The sequence below is a fragment of the Rana temporaria genome, chromosome 2, assembly GCF_905171775.1.
Source record: "Rana temporaria chromosome 2, aRanTem1.1, whole genome shotgun sequence".
Lineage (NCBI taxonomy): Eukaryota > Metazoa > Chordata > Amphibia > Anura > Ranidae > Rana > Rana temporaria.
In genome coordinates this window covers 250,070,257-250,090,145 of record NC_053490.1, presented here as the reverse complement: position 1 = coordinate 250,090,145, position 19,889 = coordinate 250,070,257, and the positions used below count along the sequence as shown (strand labels likewise).

Here is a 19,889-nt window from a genome sequence, read left to right as displayed (position 1 = left end):
CAGAGGGGGGGGGGGGGGAACACACACACACACACACACACACACACACACACACAGGATGATGTGTCAAATGCAGGAAAAACACACCCGTCATTATGAGCCCTTACTATTATGGTAAAAGCTAAAAGACCTTGGAAAAAGTTCAGAAACTCACTCAAATTGCTGTGTCTTAACCCTAGGAACGCTAAATATATATCTGTATGGTACAAAGTGTGCTCGTTTATAGAGATCTATAGAAAACTCAAACATACGCACAAATTACCAAAATGCTCAGCTATAGAGATGAGAGATATAAATATACCTTTAAGCAAAATAAAAATGCCCAATTCAGAATTTTAAAAATGTACACTTAATCCTAGTGAACTCTGCGTTAAATAAGTCAAGAAAAATTATATAACCCAATATCTAAAAATGTGCAATTAATATCAGTTGCTTCCACAAGTATCCACAGATACTTCAAAACATGAATCAATGTGTAGGACCTATAGTATAAAAGTGTGGCGCTAGTTCATGTATTTATTCTGGGTTCATAGTTTTTCACACATATATTCTTTAAAGAATTTTTTTTTTTTTTTTTTTTTTTTGAAACTTGAGAAAACTTTTTTTGTCACCTGATGGGAACAATAATTTATCTGTTCTCAATTTAATATAATATGATGGAAATCCCAATTTTTATCATAAGTGGATCTATTTTCACCTTACCATGATGTATTTCTTAGGAGTCGCATGACAACATCACTACTAAAATGGCCTCTGATCTTTATATGAAATTTCTTTGCGATTTTCTCATGTATAGATTTTATACTACCAAGGTTTTGCTTATTAACACCTCCATAATTCTTTTCCAGTATAGAGCCATCTATATTAGGGTCTTCTCGTTACCTAGACTGTAGTTCCTCCAAATACGCCCCCCCGTTAAATTTTCTGTTTATCAACATCTGGGTATACATGTTTCAATTCCTATCTATTTTGTATATTCTTATTTTATTAAAATTCTTGGCCATATATTAATAAGATGGTTGTTCGTATACTATGGTATCTGTAAAAGCCTGTGTCACCTTTCACACAATCTTTCAGTAGAGTTCCCTTCTTCCAATTAGATCTCACATCAGCTGCAGAAGGAGTGGGCTGGCAGCCGCGGCTCCGATTTTTAGCCTCAATGGTATATCTCAGTACTACGTGCCCCAGCATTCCATACGCTCAGGTGCAGTGGTCATGTGAGGCTCTGATGATGCATAGAGATGCTGAAAGGCTGAACTCCGGGAATCAGCATATATTGCACGTTCATAGAACTACACGCCCCAGCATGCCTTGCGGCCCTTCTGATGACCACATGACACCGTGTGCGTACAGCATGACGTGTGCCGCCGTGCGGAATTTCGCAGCCGGACCTGATTGGCTGATGTTCGAGCTGCGTGTCCCAGTGGGCTTTGTGGGTTGTCAGGTGATGCCGTGTTCCAGCTCAATTCTGAGCTTCAAGGCTGGCTCCGCTTCTCTCCACGGGAGGTTCTTGATTGGATAGATTGATGTCCAAGTCCAATGACACGGGCGCGGGGCAGAGTCATACATTCAGCGTCTATTGGCCCCGAATGAATGACTCAGGAGCACGCCCACAAGGTAACCCCCAGGAGAGCGCTTCTCCTGGGGGGGGGGGGGGGGAGATTATCTGATGCTGGGAGTAGCCGCGAGATCTGCCAAGGGACCGCAGAAGTCAGGGGCCAACTCGTTATGTGTATAAAACTAAACCCCGGACCTTATATATCATATTCACTATATCTGGTCTCCCACAGTAGAGAACAGAAATGGAAAGGCAATCATTTTAGTAAATTTAAACTGCTAAATACCTTTTCTCATCAGAAGTATATAGCAGTCTTGTGACTGCTATGTACTTGTGATATAGCAGTCAGTTGTGCATTCCCCCCCCCCCCCCCCAACTGCTCCTGAACTCTGTGTTATCTTATCAGTACATGTACACAGGGTCGTTTATAGTCATTTCTAGGCAGTCGAGTTTAGAGGCTTTTTTTGGAACGCAAAAAAAAAAAAAAAAAAAAAAGGTTCAGAAGCTGAGTTTAGAGGCATTTTAAGCGGCTAAACGGGGTAACTTTTGTTTAGTTTACATTTATTTTTTTTAAAATGCCAAAAAAGTAACAAACACACCTTTTAGAAAACGCTTCTAAATACAAACGCCACTAAACAGACGTTTTAAACGTGGGTTACTGCCTGCAAAGTTAAATCGTTCAGGAGAGGTTGTAAAAACGTCCCGTGGACATGAAGCCTAAGTAACACTTAAAGTTTTCCGACATCCAGCGAAAGACAAACTGGAACACTCCTTCACTGCCACCACTACTGAAAACATGCCTCTCAATTCCAAAAGATCTCATTATGCAGGTCACAAGGCAAGGAAATCGCACCAACAGCCCCAGGTTATTCCTCTTGTGTTTTACAAGGAGATCATTTACAATCACCAAGTTTATATAGAGATGGTTTGGATTCTGTGGAGTTGGTTTGCATTGCATGTAGTATATCCCCTATTCTTTAACCACTTCCCGCCCGGCCTATGGCCGATTTACGTCCGGGAAGTGGTTATGAAATCCTGACAGGACGTTCTAGAACGTCCTGCAGGATTTCATGCCGCGCGCGCCCGTGGGGGCGCGCATCGCGGCGATCGGTGATGCGGGGTGTCAGTCTGACACCCTGCATCTCCGATCTCGGTAAAGAGCCTCCGGCGGAGACTCTTTACCACGTGATCAGCCGTGTCCAACCACGGCTGATCACGATGTAAACAGGAAGAGCCGCCGATGGCTCTTCCTCACTCGCGTCTGACAGACGCGAGTAGAGGATAGCCGATCTGCGGCTCTCCTGACAGGGGGGGTTAGCGCTGATTGTTTATCAGCGCAGCCCCCCCTCGGATCGCCACACTGGACCACCAGGGATGCCCACCCTGGAGCACCAGGGTGGGCAAAAAAAAAAAAAAAAAGCCAAAAAAAAAAAAAAAAGTCAAAAAAAAAAAAAAAAAAAAAAAACAAAGAAAAAAAGATGCCAGTCAGTGCCCACAAATGGGCACTGACTGGCAACAATCAGTGCTGCCACCCCAGTGTCCATCAGCGCCACCCCAGTGTCCATCAGCGCCACCCCAGTGTCCATCAGCGCCACCCCAGTGTCCATCAGTGCCACCCCACAGTGCCCATCCATGCCCAGTGCCCACCTAGCAGTGCCCATCTGTGCCACCCATAAGTGCCCATCTGTGCCGCCCATGAGTGCCCATCTGTGCCGCCCATGAGTGCCCAGTGCCGCCCATGAGTGCCCATCAGTGCCGCCTACGTGTGCCCATCAGTGCCGCCTACGTGTGCCCATCAGTGCCGCCTACGTGTGCCCATCAGTGCCGCCTATGTGTGCCCATCAGTGCCGCCTATGTGTGCCCATCAGTGCCGCATACCAGCGCCGCCAATCAGTGCCACCTCATCTGTGCCCGTCAGTACTACCTCATCGATGTCCATCAGTGCCATCTCATCGGTGCCCATTAGTGCCGCCATATCAGTGCCCGTAATTGAAAGAGAAAACTTATTTACAAAAAAATTAACAGAAAAAAATAAAAACGTAATTTTTTTTCCAAATTTTCAGCCTTTTTTTAGTTGTTGCGCAAAAAAAAAAAAAAAAATCGCAGAGGTGATCAAATACCACCAAAAGAAAGCTCTATTTGTGGGGAAAAAAGGACGCCAATTTTGTTTGGGTACAGTGTAGCATGACCGCGCAATTGCCATTCAAAGTGCGACAGTGCTGAAAGCTGAAAATTGGCTTGGGCGGGAAGCTGCGTAAGTACCTGGTATGGAAGTGGTTAAGGGATAGCGCTACACATTTAAAGCGGAGTTCCACCTAAAAATGCAACTTCTGCTTTTCAGAATTCTCCCCGCCTCCGGTGTCACAGTTGGCACCTATCGGGGGGAGGTCAGATACCTGTCTAAGCCAGGTATTTTCTCTCACCCGGGCATGGATAGCCACAGTAACTGTGGCCATCTACACCATGTCCGGCCCTTCTCGGCCCCCCTCCCCCGCTGTCATTTAATTTGCTTGCAAACTTGGTAATAACTACTTCTCAGAAGTGAAATTGGAAGAGAAACTGTGGCAATACTAGGCAGTCTGAAAAATTATTTTTAATTGGGAAACACTTAAAGTGGTTGTAAACCTCAGGCATGAAAAATGAGCAAATCATCTTTCTATAGCAGTGGTCTTTAAACTGTGGGCCCTTTGCTTGCCTTTATCGGGCCCTTGGGACTTCCACTGATAAATGGCACTATTCCTTCTACCCCAACACTGGGGCATAAATCCTGTCACCAATACCAACACAGCACTATTCCCAACACTAACCAAGGCACTAGGTCTTCCCACTGACATGACTGATGAGGCACCATTCCTTCTCCCGATAAACAATGGGGCATTATTTCTTCCCCTGATACTAGGGTTGTCCCGATACCAGTATCGGTATCGGGACCGATACCGAGTATTAGCGGGAGTACTCGTACTCCCGCTAATACCCCCGATACTAAAATAGAATACTCCCCCCCCGCCGCCGAAACCACCGCGGCGGGGAACATTACAGACAGCAATGGCCGCTATACGGGGGACATGGCCGCTATACGGGGGACATGGCCGCTATACGGGGGACATGGCCGCTATACGGGGGACATGGCCGCTATACGGGGGACATGGCCGCTATACGGGGGACACATTTAAAAAAAAAAAAAAGTATCGGTACTTGTACTCAGTCCTAAAAAAGTGGTATCGGGACAACCCTACCTGATACCAAACAATGGAGCAACATTCCTCCCACTAGTACCAATGATGGGACATTCTTTACTTCCATTGATGCTAGGGTATTCTCTACTCCCAAATGGGCACAGACTGGCCCCCTTAAAGTCTGAAGGACAGTAAACTGGCCCTTTGTTCAGAGAGTTTGGAGACCTCTGCTTTATAGTGTGCACTATTTATTTGTACAAGTCATTGATAGAACTCTTAAGGCTTCCTGGGAGACAGCCTGCCTGCCCTCACCCCTCCAGTACACAGCAGGTGAAATTGCATGGTTTTTCTCTACAAGTCTGTTAGAGGGTAGTGTGTCACTTACATCCAATCAGCTATCAGATTTTGTGGAGCTCTGTGCTCTAGCTCTGCAGTGTGTTACAGACTTGTTTTTGAAAATGATAACTAGGACATACATTTCTATTGAGATATTTAATAAAATGTATGTGGAGAATTTAGATGCTCAAAGAGTAGTTATTTGCCGCCTTAAATCATGCTGCAAGAATGTTGCAAGATCAGTGGAGTGCCTCGGGAAACTAACGAGTCATACTTTTAGAAAATGATGTTCTTGGGTCCAATCCAAAATGGGCTTGAAAAATAAAACAAAATAAGTGGTTAAAAAGGGTCTTTCCCAGGGTCATGGATGTACACAGCCATTTGTCCCAGTATATCATACTAGAGTGCCAAGATCATGTGTGTGCGCAAGATGTCAGCCATGTAACAGAAACTTTAAGTGTTGGTGTAGAAATATCCACTTTAACAAATACTAGGCTACTATTAAAATGATTGATGGTAATGGAAGGAGGGTAATTTTCTTGTATAAATAGTGTTTTTTGTATTGTTTTTCTACTAGTTTTAGAAAAACTACATCCTAAGGCTCGGTTAGCACTGTTGCGCTGTGATATGTTGCGAATTTGTTAATTTTTTTGTCCTGTGTGAGGTGCAAATTTCAGGAGGAGTTGGACACAGCTGCAATTGATGTTCTAGCCAATGGAATAAAAAGGTGTTAACTTTCTGTTTTTAGTGGAGAGTAGTGTGGTGGAATTCGTACATATCTAAACAAACAATGCGATTCCAGAACGATTTACATTTATATCTATGGAGACTAAATTTGCAACGCAGTAAATTCGCACAAGACCCTTTTTATTATCGCATTCATAGAGGAATCGCAACGCATAGATGTGAACAACAGTCATTGAAAATAATGACTTTTTGGATGACATGTAAAGCTAGTTTTTTTTAACGCATTGCATTCGTTATCAACTCGCACAAATGTGAACGGGGCCTTAGAGGCGCTTTGATATCTCATATTCATTATTGCGTTTTCAAAAAAAGCAGACACTACAGCATATACAGAAAGGGGGCCCAATGCAAAGATAAAACTATGAACTCAGCTCTAGGAGTAAGAGTTATTACTAGCAATAAAATGGAAAGAACTACATAACGAAAAAAAAAAAAAACATGAAAAGTATGACTCAGGTGAGATCATGGGAAGGAAAGCATGCTCTGATAAGCTTAACTGATTCTGGGTGCCACGTCCGCATACACAGAACAGTGACCCAACCTTTTGGACGGATGATTTTCAACAATTGTAAAATATACTGATCAATAAAAAGGATTGTGAAATTCAACAATATGCACAGGATTATGTTAACACTCGGAGTTGCAACAGAAGTTTTTTTTTTTTTTTATCTTAATGCATTCTATGCATTAAGATAAAAAAAAAAAAAAAAAAAAATTCCATTGCAACAAAAAAAATTTCCTGGCATAGAATAATATTCGTACTAGAGAATGAGTCCTGTGTATAAAGTCATTTAACACACCAAGTAGTCCAACTTTAGTAGTGTGAGGTACAGGTAAAAGTGTTGTCAAAAAAAGGACAATAAGTTCTTCCAAAATGCTGACAGAGCAGGACAGGACCAACACACACAAGTACTCAGCGTCTGTAGACCCACACAAACAGGATGCAGCAGAATCAAAACACATCCGGGTTAATCTGGCTGGAGTGTAATGCAACTGGTGTAGAAATTTATATTGATCATTGGACCCAATAGGGTCCTGGAAGCAGATTTCAGAGGCCTCCTCCCACCCTTCCTCAGACAGCCCAGGAATCACAACCTTCCGTTTCTGTTGAACCAGCTGGAAGGGGTTGACTCCGGCCAATTTGAGGCAAGAGTAAACAGTCGTAACCAGTTTCTCAATATCTGGATACCACAGTAGCAATTCAGAGAGCTCCTGGGTTAAACTTTGCCCGAATGGCATGACGCAACAAAAGAGGTTAGAAAAAAAAATTGTTAGCCACACCACACACAGCCTTCAAGTCCTCAAAGCAATAGAGCCCCAGAGTTGGACCATCATTTATTTTTCAACAGGACAATGACCCCAAACACACCTCCAGGCTGTGAGGGGCTATTTGACCAAGGAGAGTGATGGGGTGCTGCGCCAGGTGACTATCTCTTGAGAATGCCAAGCAGTAATCAAAAAGGTGGCTACTTTGAAGAACCTAGAATATGAAATATATTTTCAGTTGTTTCACACTTTTTTGTTATGTATAATTCCACATGTGTTAATTCATAGTTTTGATGCCTTCAGTGTGAATCTACAATTTTCATAGTCATGAAAATAAAGAAAACTTTGAATGAGAAGATGTGTCTAATATATATATATATATATATATATATATATATATATATATATATATATATATATATATATATATATATATATATATATATATATATATATACATATATATACATATATATATACATATATACACACACACACATACATATACATACACACACACATATACCCCAGCATGCACCTCTCAGGAAGAAAAAAAAAATTGGGCCTGCACATGCCCACACATATGATGATACGGCCACAACATGAGGTGGAGAATATAAGGCAAGTGTTTGCAATGATTTCTGAATATAGGCATTCAGCGAAGGACTTGAATGTCTGGTTTATGGGCAAACGATCTAATGAAAAAGCCATTGGGTAGTTGGATGTTTGGTATGAATCAATTTGTGTATTCCGTGAGAGAAAGTTAGGTCAGCATCTCTCTCTCTCCCCCCCCCCCCCCCCCCTATGCTTGTGTAACCTAGCTGACAATTAGAGTAGTTGTGTCTACCCTATGGAGAAAATGTTAGGTTTATAGCGGTTGGCATTAATCACTAAAGCCTGGTACACATTGAGTGTTTTTCCGGAGCCACTGTACTAAACTATGCAAAGTTAGTATAGCGATCTCCCCTGTTGAGCTGTTGTGTTCTGACAGAGGGGCAGCTTCTGCCAGACAGGGTGACACACACGGGCCAAATGTCAGACTTTTTTTTTTTTTTAACTGCCCGATGTCTCCCAACATTCGGCCCGTGTATAAATGCAATATGGGAATCAAGCAACTTTTATTTCAATCTGTGGATGAACTAAAGAAAATTGTAGAATGTATAGCCTGCCTTATAAGAATAAGGCTCCATGCACACTGGACACTAAAATAATGTTATAAAAAAATGCCAGTAGCTTTGCAGTAATTCTTTTAACTTTCTTGCAATAGCGTTTTTTCCACGTAAGCGTTTTTTTTTCAATGGATCAAAAACGTTTAACACTGGTGAGCCACATTTGAGCGATTATTAGTTTTTGTCGTCATAAAAAGATTGGACTTTGACAACGGTCCGACAGCCACGTTTGAGCGGACAATCCGATGTGTGTATGCTCCATCAGACAATGGTTTTCAACGGACAAATGTTCGCTGTGCATGCTCTCAAACTTTCAAAGTTGGCTGAAAATGTTCTGCTGTGTGTATGCAGAACAAGTTCACAGCCAACACCCATTCGGACAAAAATCCACGGAAGAGTCCGATGGAAGTCTGATTGTTTGTATGAGGCTTTACACGTTATAGCAAGAAAAACGAAACAGTTGCATGAGCTCTGTTTATTTTACAGAAATTGAGCCAAATTCACCTCTCTCACACTGGCAAGACTTCGCTCAGTCTGTCCTGTGCAATGCTAGCACAGGACAGTTACACAGAGCCAATATAGCCTATCTGACAAGTCCCCACATGCTACATACTCAACCCACCGTTGCAATGATCAATTAAACTAAATATACATACTAGGGTTGTCCCGATACCAATACTAGTATCAGTATCGGGACCGATACCAAGCATTTCCCCGAGTACTTGTACTCGGGGAAAATGCTCCCATACTTTACCCGATACCTGACTTTCCCTGTATCCATCTCCAGTTCCCCCATCCGTTCTGCTCTCTTCCTCCATGCTCCTGTGTCCCCTCCTCCGTGCCGCTGCCATTCTGCTTACTCCCTCCATGCTCCGTGTCCCCCCTCCGTGCCGCTGCCCGTCTGCTCTCTTCCTCTATGCTCCTGTATCCCCCCTGCGTGCCGCTGCCATTCTGCTTACCCCCTCCGTGCCGCAGCTGTCCTCCGTCCTGTCTTCCCCCTCCGTGCCGTGCCGCAGCTGTCCTCCGTTCTGTTCTCCCCCTCCGTGCCGTGCCGCAGCTGTCCTCCGTTCTGTTCTCCCCCCCTCCATGTTCCGTTTCCCCCCTCCGTGCTGCTGCTTCCCCCTCTGTGCTCTGAGTCCCCCTTCATGTCCTCCTCCGCCGCCTCTGTCAGGATGGAGAGCGGCGGTAGGAGCCGCTAAACCCGGCTCCTACCTTTTCTGAATGAACAGAGTCAGTGATCACTGACTCTGTCCATTCATATAACTGAGCAATGCTTCCGTTTATGAATGGATAGGAGCCTGTCTCCTGTCCATTCATTTCCAGTGCAGCTGAGAAAGGGACTGGGGAATCTGTGTCCTTAGTCCCTTTCTCTGTCTTAAAGGGGAGATGCCAGAGGTCTGTTAAGACCACTGATATCTCTCCAAAGACCAAACAGGGCTGATTAAAAAAAAAAAAAAATTGCAATCATTTTTTTTTTTTTTTTAATAAATAAAAATAAAATGTAAATAATAATAATAAAAAAAACACTGACAATCCACCCCTCCCCCCTAAAAAAACACACAAAAAAAAAAATACTGTCACATGACATAAAAAAAAAAAAGTATCGGTATCGGCGAGTACTTGAAAAAAAGTATCGGTACTTGTACTCGGTCTCAAAAAAAAAGTGGTATCGGGACAACCCTAATACATACGAAGCGCAAAAGGCAGAGCTCTGCTAGTGTGAAGAACAAGAAGGAAGGGATTACACTACTACAGGTAGTGGGCAATACTAGGGAATAGCTTCCTGGACTAAAACAAAACACAATTCTTCCTTTGTGAGGAGAAGGTCTTCAGCATCTTGGAACCCTGAAGATGCATTGCTGTTCTCTGGAATACGTGGAGCAGTGGTTCTAAACTCCTGTCCTCGGGACCCACTAACAGGCCAGTTTCACAAGATAACTGAAATACATCACAGGTGATATCACTTGCTGCTCGGTGACTGCAGTATTCTAGTCTGCAGCTCCCCAAGATAATAGTTACTATTTGGCCTGTTGGTGGGTCCTGAGGACAGGAGTTGAAAACCACTGATGGAGTGCCACTGTAATGGAGAGCAGGGCTGGCCAGGGAGCGCAGGGATTATTGTATATTGCGGCTACTAAACACTAGACGATTTTTGGACCATCAGTAGAACAAACAGATTTTATGAACAGTCCGTCAGTATCCCATCAGCTGCAAACTGGCTATTTTTTCCGTTTCATGAAGGCCATCATAAATACCGAAAAGCAGGTTCTACTAGCAACACAAGAGGCCACGTGGGGTTAGTTGTTACTGTCCTGTCAGCACCACTCGGACCATACCCACTCCCTACACAGATAGCGCTTGCAGACTGTGAAATTGGCGCTCCCAGGGGAATCACTAATCAAAGATTTACATCATCATGAGCGCACACCCACACAAACTAAGGAACATAGGACAACCGCTAGCAGCCCCAAACATAAACCAGTCTGCTGCTTTCTAGCAACTCTACTTGGATCCACAGCTTCAGCTTTGTAAGCACTGCAAGGTTACTGCAGGGTTGTAAATGGAACTCATAGGGCCAGGTCAAAAAAGGTTTTTCCAGTTATGGTGACCAACAATTGCACGACCCTGTCCATACGTTTCTTTGATTAATCCACTGATGGTCTGGTGACAAAAAAACTCAATTTTTTTTGTTTTGTTTTTTAAAATGGAGGAAGCAAACCCTGATGGGTGTTCCTTCCTCTTTGTTTCCCTGCAAAGGTAAAGCATAATGGGCTACTATGCATTGCATAGTAGCCCATTATGTGACACTTACCTGCAGGAGAAGCCTGCGATGTCCCAGTCTTCCTCGCGAGTAGCGAGCGGCCATTCTTCACCCCTCTGCCTTCCGGGGCCGCAAACTCTGGCTCTGCGAGTGGCCGGAGCCACGTGCTGTCACTCCACTCACGGCATAACCCGAGTTAGAAAGGGCACAGCGTGTAGCGCATGCGCAGAACAAATCGCAGTACAGTGATTGGCAAATATTTCCTAGACCGTGCAGGTCGGAGATATTTCAAGCAGTTGAGGGTGAGCTCAGGCATGTTTGGACAAAAGCCCTCACCTCAAGTGTTACGGAGGCTTTTCCCACCCTGCATGGATGCAAGGGGTGGAGTCTGCCTTTGCAGCTTAGAATTGGGTGAACATGCCCCGCTCTACGGAAAAGGATTGGGTTGGCCACATTGGGAAGTGTTCATGATCTACCCATCACCTGCCCATGGTCAACTGGTAGATTGCGATCGACTGGTTTATACTAAGGGCTGACTTACACCAAGTGTGGGAACACGTTACAAAAAAAAACACACACAAAAAAAAAAAAAAAAAAAAAAAAAAACTCTTAAAAGCACCCCTACACATGTAGCAAACATGCACATTAGCACCTGCTGAAATGCTTGGCAACAGTGGCAGCCCATTTTTTGGGCGTTTTTATTCCTTTCACATAGGGCAGCCTAATGGTAAATGTAAAACGCTTTCTACCTTATCCTTTTCTGTGTAATCTGTCCTTTTCTAATGGCACATGCGCAGTTAGACCAGTTTTTCCAGCAGGCTCTTGCCGGAAAATTGCTGTGTACATGCCCGGGCAGCATCATTTCCATTGGCCGACGTCAGCCCCGAGATCTCGCGACACCCCCGCTGAGAAGCTGATCCTAACACTACGTGACTCGCCACGTCACAGGCGTTTGAGCATAGAGCCGAGGACAAAGCCCATCTTTCTGAAATGAAAACGAGGTTTGGCTTCAGGAACAAATGCGCGTGAGCGAGATTATGGCCAAAGAAGGAGAGCGGAAATAAAATACAACTGAGACACGGAAGACAGGAGTTATAATGGCAACGGAGTACAAGCAGGGGCGATCATAAAAAAGTTATTTTTTTTCAAGTAAGAACGTTCTATTTGCATAATGCCACGCATAGCTACTAAAACGGCAACATGAAATTGCATATTGCTGATTTGGGGGTAACATTATCTTTTTACTACCACTTTAAAGTGGAAGTTGCACTTTTGGGTGGAACTCTGCTTTAATCTCAAACAACCTACAGAGGAATCCTCAGATTCCACAGAACCCCAATTAGGAAAGACTAGTTTAGAGCTTAGGGACAAGCTCCACTATAATAGTGCAATTAGAGGCAACTTATTAAATATCACTTGCAAAGATTTGTTTCAGCCATCAACTCCCTTGCTGCAAGTGTAGTTTCAGAGTTAAAAGACAAAGTAAATACACTACTTACAAAGTAAAAGCATAAATATGTATTTTAAAATGAATGCATTAAGCATCAATATATAACAGGAGAGGGATGCTCCACATCCCCACCAAAATGTTACACCCCAGAAACCAGCCGGGGCACTTCTGTCAGTACTCTGAGGGGGGGGGGGGGGGGGGAACAGTTCATTTCCCACAGCCTGGAAAATCTTGGAAAAAAATAAAATAAAAATGAAATATAAAAGGCAAGCTCTTCTGACCTTTCTAATTCTAGTTGCCTGGCTCTTAGAATGTTCCATTGCCTTCATATTTCAAGGTGCTGACCAAAAACATGCCCTGTACGATACAGCAAAAAAGAAAAAATACTTTTATACACAAAACTGCCAATAGAAAACACTTTGTAAATCTTTACAGCAGGATTATAGTAGGAAGTTCTTATATTTAACACTGTAAATAACGTAAAGCAAAAACTTTTTTTTTGATAGAGTAGAGACGCATTAGAACACCTGCTAGTTTTTATTGCTGCCTGTCTCTGCTGGGGGAGTGATGGGAAAACCTAAATTTTAGAATCTTCACCAAAAAGAAGGGAGGGTGAAGCTCCCAATTGGAGCAACTATTTCAGTGACAACAGGGTAAGAGGAATTCCCTTCACTTCAGAGAGAAAGCAAGTCCCCCATCAGCTGTTTATGGAACCACAAATGCCTCACAGAAAAGATCAGTTAGCGGATTAGGGCTGCAACAACTAATCAACATAATCGATTACAATTAAAATAGTTGTCAACTACTTCCATTACCGATTAGTTGACCTGCATACAGAATGCATTAGTTTATAATTCAGGAAACAGCACAGCACACAGCTCAGTACATCATTCAATACATGTCAGTAAGTGCCTGTGAATGTGAGAGGAGCAATGCCTCATAGGACATGTAGTCCTGGGGAGAAGGAAGTGGTTCTAAAGCCTTAAGGGTAACCTAATGCATTCTATGCACCAATGTGAAAAACCAGCTTCCCCCAGACTCACCCCAACCCGATCCTCAGAGGTGCACAAGCGTAGCCACCGTCTCTCAGACAGACTAATAGCAGGAGCAATTGGCTCTCGCTGCCATCAGTCAAAACCAGTGACACCGGAGTGGGACAAGGTCCCGCTCTCTGTGTAAATAGACGCAGCAGTGGGACTAGGGAGCGAGGATGCACAGATGCCCACAGGGAACGCAGCTTTCTCTGGGGGCACCTACTGAAGACTCCGGATTGCCGGCAGGGGACCCCAGAAGAGGATTGGGGCTACTCTGTGCAAAACCATTGCACAGAGCAGGCAAGTATAAGCATGTTTGCCATTTTTAATTTAAAAAAAAAAAAAAAACACACACAGAATCTTTATAACTACTTTAAGTGATTCTAAGACCCCTTTCACATGGGAAGAGTTTATCAAGTGCTTTGGCGTATTAAAAAAAAAAAAAGGGGGGGCGCACATCGCGGCGATCGTTGTTGCAGGGTGTCAGTCTAACACCCCGCAACACCGATCAAGGTAAAGAGTCTCTCACGGAGACTCTTTACCACGTGATCAGCCGTGGTAATGGGCTTTTCCTCACTCGTGTCTGTCAGACGTGAGTAGAGGAGCCGATCGGCTGCTCCTGTGACAGGGGGGGTTTGTGCTGATCTATTATCAGCACAGCCCCCCCCCCCCCGAGGATGCCCACTGGACCACCAGGGATCCAAAAAAAAAAAAAAAAAAAAGGTATGTCACCCTAGACCACCAGGGATGAGAAGGACACACAAAATGGATGCCAATCAGTGCCACAATGGATGCAAATCAGTGCCCACAATGGGCATTCACTGATTGGCATCCATTAGTTCAACACATACAATAGTGCCCATCTATGCCCATCCGTGCCGCCTATCCATGCCCATCAGTGCAGTACCATCAGCGCCCATCAGTGAAGGAGAAAAACTTACTTATTTACCATGTTTTATAACAGAAACAAAAAAAACTTTTTTTTTCTAAATTGTCTTTTATTTATTTTTTGCAGAAAAAGGAGGTGATCAAATACCACCAAAAGAAAGCTCTATTTGTGGGTACAAAATGATAAAAATGTAATTTGGGGTACAGTGTAGCATGACCGCGCAATTGTCATTCAAAGTGCAACAGCGCTGAAAGCTAAAAATTGGTCTGGGCGGGAAGGTGTATAAGTGCCCTGTATGGAAGTGGTTAACCACTCAGCTTTCAGTGGCGATATCTGAACGACACCTGCAGCTGCAGGCATCATTCAGATAATTTTTTGTAGCTGGCGATTTCCTACACCATAAGAACAATCATTCTTGCCGTCCCCTCCCGCCACACTCTGATGCTTCTCCGAGCCAGAGAAGAAATCCGCCCTCGCTGGAAGACAGAAAACCAAAAAGGGACAGATGAACCCCGACAATCTCTGGGGACGCTGCAGGAAAGCCTGAGATTTTTTTTTTTGCTCTCAGTCTTTCCAGTCTGGAAGATTTGGGATCTTATAGACCCCACATCTCTCCATAAAGAGGACCTGTCACACACTATTCCTATTACAAGGGATGTTTACATTCCTTGTAATAGGAATAAAAAAGTGATAAAAAATAAATTAATTAAAAAGCGCAATAATTAAAAAAGCACCCCCGCGAAATCTCACGCAAAAGCGAACGCATACGTTGATCGCGCCCACGATGTCTAAGCACTAGTTTCAGTGCGAAACGCATCAGCAGTCGGGTTTTATTTTATGTTGCTGTGATTTGTAGTGCTGTCCTCCTTTTAATAAAGGCTACAACTTTTTCAGAGTGCGTCTGTCCAGAAACAATTTTTGTTCCTTCTGTGCAGGGAATATCGTATCTGAGTCCAGAGAAAAATGGAGCCCAAAAGACTGGAGGTAGCATTATTATACAGAATTTATAGAGACAATCATTTGCGCAGCGCTTTACAAAATTTTATATAAGGCTGCATTCACACTTGAGCGTTTTCAGCTCATAAAACACTCATCTCAAAAGTTCCAAAACGCCAAACAAGCAAAATCCCATTCATTTCAATGGCCCCTGTTCACATCTGAACGTTCTGTCACCTGAAACAAAAACACTTGAAACTCAAGAAAAGTACATGAGTTTCTTTTTTTTTAGGCAGATTAAAGGCGTTTCACGGCCTAAAACGATATGCTTGGGTGTAAATGCAGCCTAAGACAATTACCAGTACTTTGCATATTTTAAATATTTGAAACGGATGCTTAAAGTACGGTACTTTACTATTGTTGGCTTAGCGTTTACACAAAATCAATAAAAAAAAAAAATCAAAAGTAAAAAAAAAAATTACAGTATACCCATACAAAAAAAATAAAAAACTCAGTCTTTTCTACTACTTCAATAAAGAAAAATGTATATACCCCTCCACCCTTCAGAAGTACTACGCAAAGCAGTTGCAAGTTTCCAAAAGTAACATATGCATTGCTTTTAACGCAGTGCGATTTCAGCCCATTCAAAACGAACAGGCTGAAATGGCACCGTACATACCGCGTGATGCCCAGTGTGACGCAGCCTTTAACTTAGTGTGGGAAACGCACACAGAACGCAGGTTTCCCATGCCATGTTCTAATGTGACCGAGCCCTGAAGGAGGTCGGGCCAACAACTGTATAAATGTCATCCAGTTGATCAGGAACGCTGGCATATTGCAGGACATATCACAATGATCAGATAATACTGCAGGACAGATCACAAGGATCAGATAATACTGCAGGACAGATCACAAGGATCAGATAATACTGCAGGACAGATCACAAGGATCAGATACGTGAGGCTTGTCTAGGCTATCTTAGAAAGAAAAGTGCATTAGTGTCTATGGTGACAGGACAGAACACAATGATCAGATACGTGAGGCTTGTCTAGGCTATCCTAGAAAGAAAAGTGCATTAGTGTCTATGGTGACAGGACAGATCACAATGATCAGATACGTGAGGCTTGTCTAGGCTATCCTAGAAAGAAAAGTGCATTAGTGTCTATGGTGACAGGACAGAACACAATGATCAGATACGTGAGGCTTGTCTAGGCTATCCTAGAAAGAAAAGTGCATTAGTGTCTATGGTGACAGGACAGATCACAATGATCAGATACGTGTGGCTTGTCTAGGCTACCCTAGAAAGAAAAGTGCATTAGTGTCTATGGTGACAGGACAGATCACAATGATCAGATACGTGAGGCTTGTCTAGGCTATCCTAGAAAGAAAAGTGCATTAGTGTCTATGGTGACAGGCCAGATCACAATGATCAGATAATACTGCAGGACAGATCACAATGATCAGATACGTGAGGCTTGAGTAGGCTATCCTAGAAAGAAAAGTGCATTAGTGTCTATGGTGACAGGACAGATCACAATGATCAGATACGTGAGGCTTGAGTAGGCTACCCTAGAAAGAAAAGTGCATTAGTGTCTATGGTGACAGGACAGATCACAATGATCAGATACGGGAGGCTTGTCTAGGCTATCCTAGAAAGAAAAGTGCATTAGTGTCTATGGTGACAGGTGCAGCAGCTTGTAAACAATGATCAGCCAGCTCCTCGAGGGCCCAGTGATGTATAGGAATGCAGTGATCTGTAATGCAGTCACCTGTAATGATCAGGCAGTGGAGGTGTGGTTGTCAATGGCCCCCAGCCCAAACCAGCCTGGCAGCTCTTTAATGCCAGTGGTGGATGACACATGAGAAGCTATGTGTGGAATGTGGGTGAATGCATGGGATCTATCCTCCCTTCCTAGGAGTGAGTTCTAGGGACAGCTCCTAATCACTATGACACAGGCTGACAGCAATCACAGCTCTGACTACGTGGCCCCAGCCCTACCCAGGCATGGAGCAGGTACCATTCCCACACCTCACATAGGACTGTGTCACACTCCTGGACTATGTGTGTGTGTGAGGAGTTCTCCTCCTTCCCAGGGAGGTGTGTGCTCAGTCAGCCCATACCCCCCACTATACTCCCCAGCCGGTACCTGGAGGAGAGGACACTGGAGCAGCGCACCCACTCGCTGATGTCACACATGGCCTGGTAACCGGGGTCCCTCTCCTTCTCCCTCTCCACGTGGAAGGCATAGAGGGCCAGGACGATGCCGAGGACGCACACCACGTACCGGGCCCCGCTCTCCCACCGCGGCACAGACACTCTGAGCACGGGCGCCGCCATCTTAACCCCGGCCTGCTCTAATCTCGCGCGGGAGCGAGATACATTCAGCGCTCGCTCCAGCCGCAGCAGTGACGTTCCCTCAGGCGAGTGGACAAAGGGGCCTGGCGGGGGCGGGGAGCTCGGGCGGGGCCCTCTTCTACAGAGAACCAATCACGGGGAGAGTATTCCGTGATGTCAAACAAGAGCTGGGGCCATGGGGGTTACTCAGTCTGGGTGGGCGTGGAATTCGGGGGAGTGCCTCTAGGAAAACGAACCAATCAGGGCAGGAGGTTTCTGTGAGGTCACCAAGAGTGGTAGTGACGTGGTTGCTAGAGGTAGGAGACTCCATGAGTGGGAAGGGGTGTGTGAAGCTAATAAATACATGGTGATCAAGTACCACAACTACTACGGCTCCTTACAAAAATAAATCACAGTAGACATATAATACATAGAAGTTTGAGACTGGGGACAAGTTATGACACTATTTACTATTAAAGCCCATTTACACTTGCTTCCACTCCAACACATTAAATCGCCTACCGCTTCAACATGCTTTATTCATGTGGGTTTGATGCTTCAGTGATGCTTTTAGCTTGGTGTGTTGTTTTTCTATGTGTTTTATAGGGGCCCAATAGTAGCCAATAGATCACCAGCTCATTATTACACATGTTCAGTAGGTCCACAGCTCATTGTTACCGTCGTTCAGCAGATCCCCAGCTTATTAGTATCTTCATTCAGCAGATCCCCCTCTCAGTAGTACTCGCAGCTCTGCTGATGCCCCACTCAGTAGTATCCCCAGATTTGCTGATCCCCTTGCTCAGTAATACCATCAGTTCTGCTGATCCCCTACTTAGTAGTAACACCCAGCTCTGCTGATCTCTCACACAGTAGTAACCCCCAGCTCTGCTGATCCCCTACTCAGTAGTAACCCCCAGCTCTGCTGATCTCTCAAACAGTAGTAACCCCCAGCTCTGTTGATCCCCTACTCAGTAGTAACCCCCAGCTCTGCTGATCCCCTACTCAGTAGTAACCCCCAGTTCTGCTGATCCTCTACTCAGTAGTAACCCCCAGCTCTGCTGATCCCCTACTAAGTAGTAACCCGCAAGCTCTGCTGATCCTCTTCTTCTCAGTAGTAACCCCCAGCTCTGCTGATCCCCTACTTAGTAGTAACCCCCAGTTCTGCTGATCCCCTACTCAGTAGTAACCCCCAGCTCTGCTGATCCCCTACTAAGTAGTAACCCGCAAGCTCTGCTGATCCTCTTCTTTTTAGTAGTAACCCCCAGCTCTGCTGATCCCCTACTCAGTAGTAACCCCCAGCTCTGCTGATCCCCTACTCAGTAGTAACCCCCAGTTCTGCAGATCCCCTACTCAGTAGTAACCCCCAGCTCTGCTGATCCCCTACTAAGTAGTAACCCACAAGCTCTGCTGATCCTCTTCTTCTCAGTAGTAACCCCCAGCTCTGCTGATCCCCTACTCAGTAGTAACCCCCAGCTCTGCTGATCCCCTACTCAGTAGTAACCCCCAGCTCTGCTGATCCTCTTCTTAGTAGTAACCCCCAGCTCCGCTGATCCCCCTACTCGGTAGTAACCCCCCGCTCTACTGATTCTCTACTCAGTAGTAACCCTCAGTTCTGCTGATCCCCTTTACTCAGTAGTAACCCTCAGCTCTGCTGATCCCCTTTACTTAGTAGTAACCCCCAGCTCTGCTGATCCCCTACTCAGTAGTAACCACCAGCTCTGCTGATCTCCCACTCCGTAGTAACTCCCAGCTCTGTTGATCGTCTGGTTTGCTGATCCTCCTCTCTTTCTGGTCCCGGCTCACCTCCCACTATATTGCTTCTACATTGCGCACCACGTGTGACATTGCTAGTTTCTCCTGCTTCGGTCTCCCAGCTTTGCTCAGTCCTCTTTCTCTGGTTCCCGCTCACCTTCTGCTATAGTGTTACCATGTTGCACACCACGTGTGCTGTCTGATAGCTGCTTTGCCCCAGTCCAAACCCAGCTCCATGCTGCACACCAGATGTGATGGCTGCACCAGACACTTCCAGAATATATACTCATGAACCAGAAGTGTCTACTGATGACGTCTTTCCAGTTTGCTTGTTGGTTTACCAGTGCATCCTTGTATGCTTCCTGATGCAGGCAGTCCATTTAAAGTTTATTGTGACACATCGACTGCAAAGATACAGCAGCTGTCCCAATATGACATCTATGTGGGTCCCTGAGCTCACACTGTGCATTCGGGTACCTG

The 19,889-nt window shown here is 44.7% G+C and overlaps 1 protein-coding gene across 1 annotated transcript in view; it reads right to left on the bottom strand.

The window, feature by feature from the left end:
- VKORC1L1 (vitamin K epoxide reductase complex subunit 1 like 1) overlaps positions 1-17,755 on the bottom strand; it is a 35,051-nt gene extending 17,296 nt beyond the window's left edge. Inside the window, exon 1 of the mRNA XM_040336762.1 lies at positions 17,470-17,755. Coding sequence (XP_040192696.1) covers positions 17,470-17,660 — 191 coding nt within the window. The 5' untranslated portion in view covers positions 17,661-17,755. The remainder of the gene's footprint in view (positions 1-17,469) is intronic.
- Between the last annotated feature and the right edge of the window lie 2,134 nt (positions 17,756-19,889).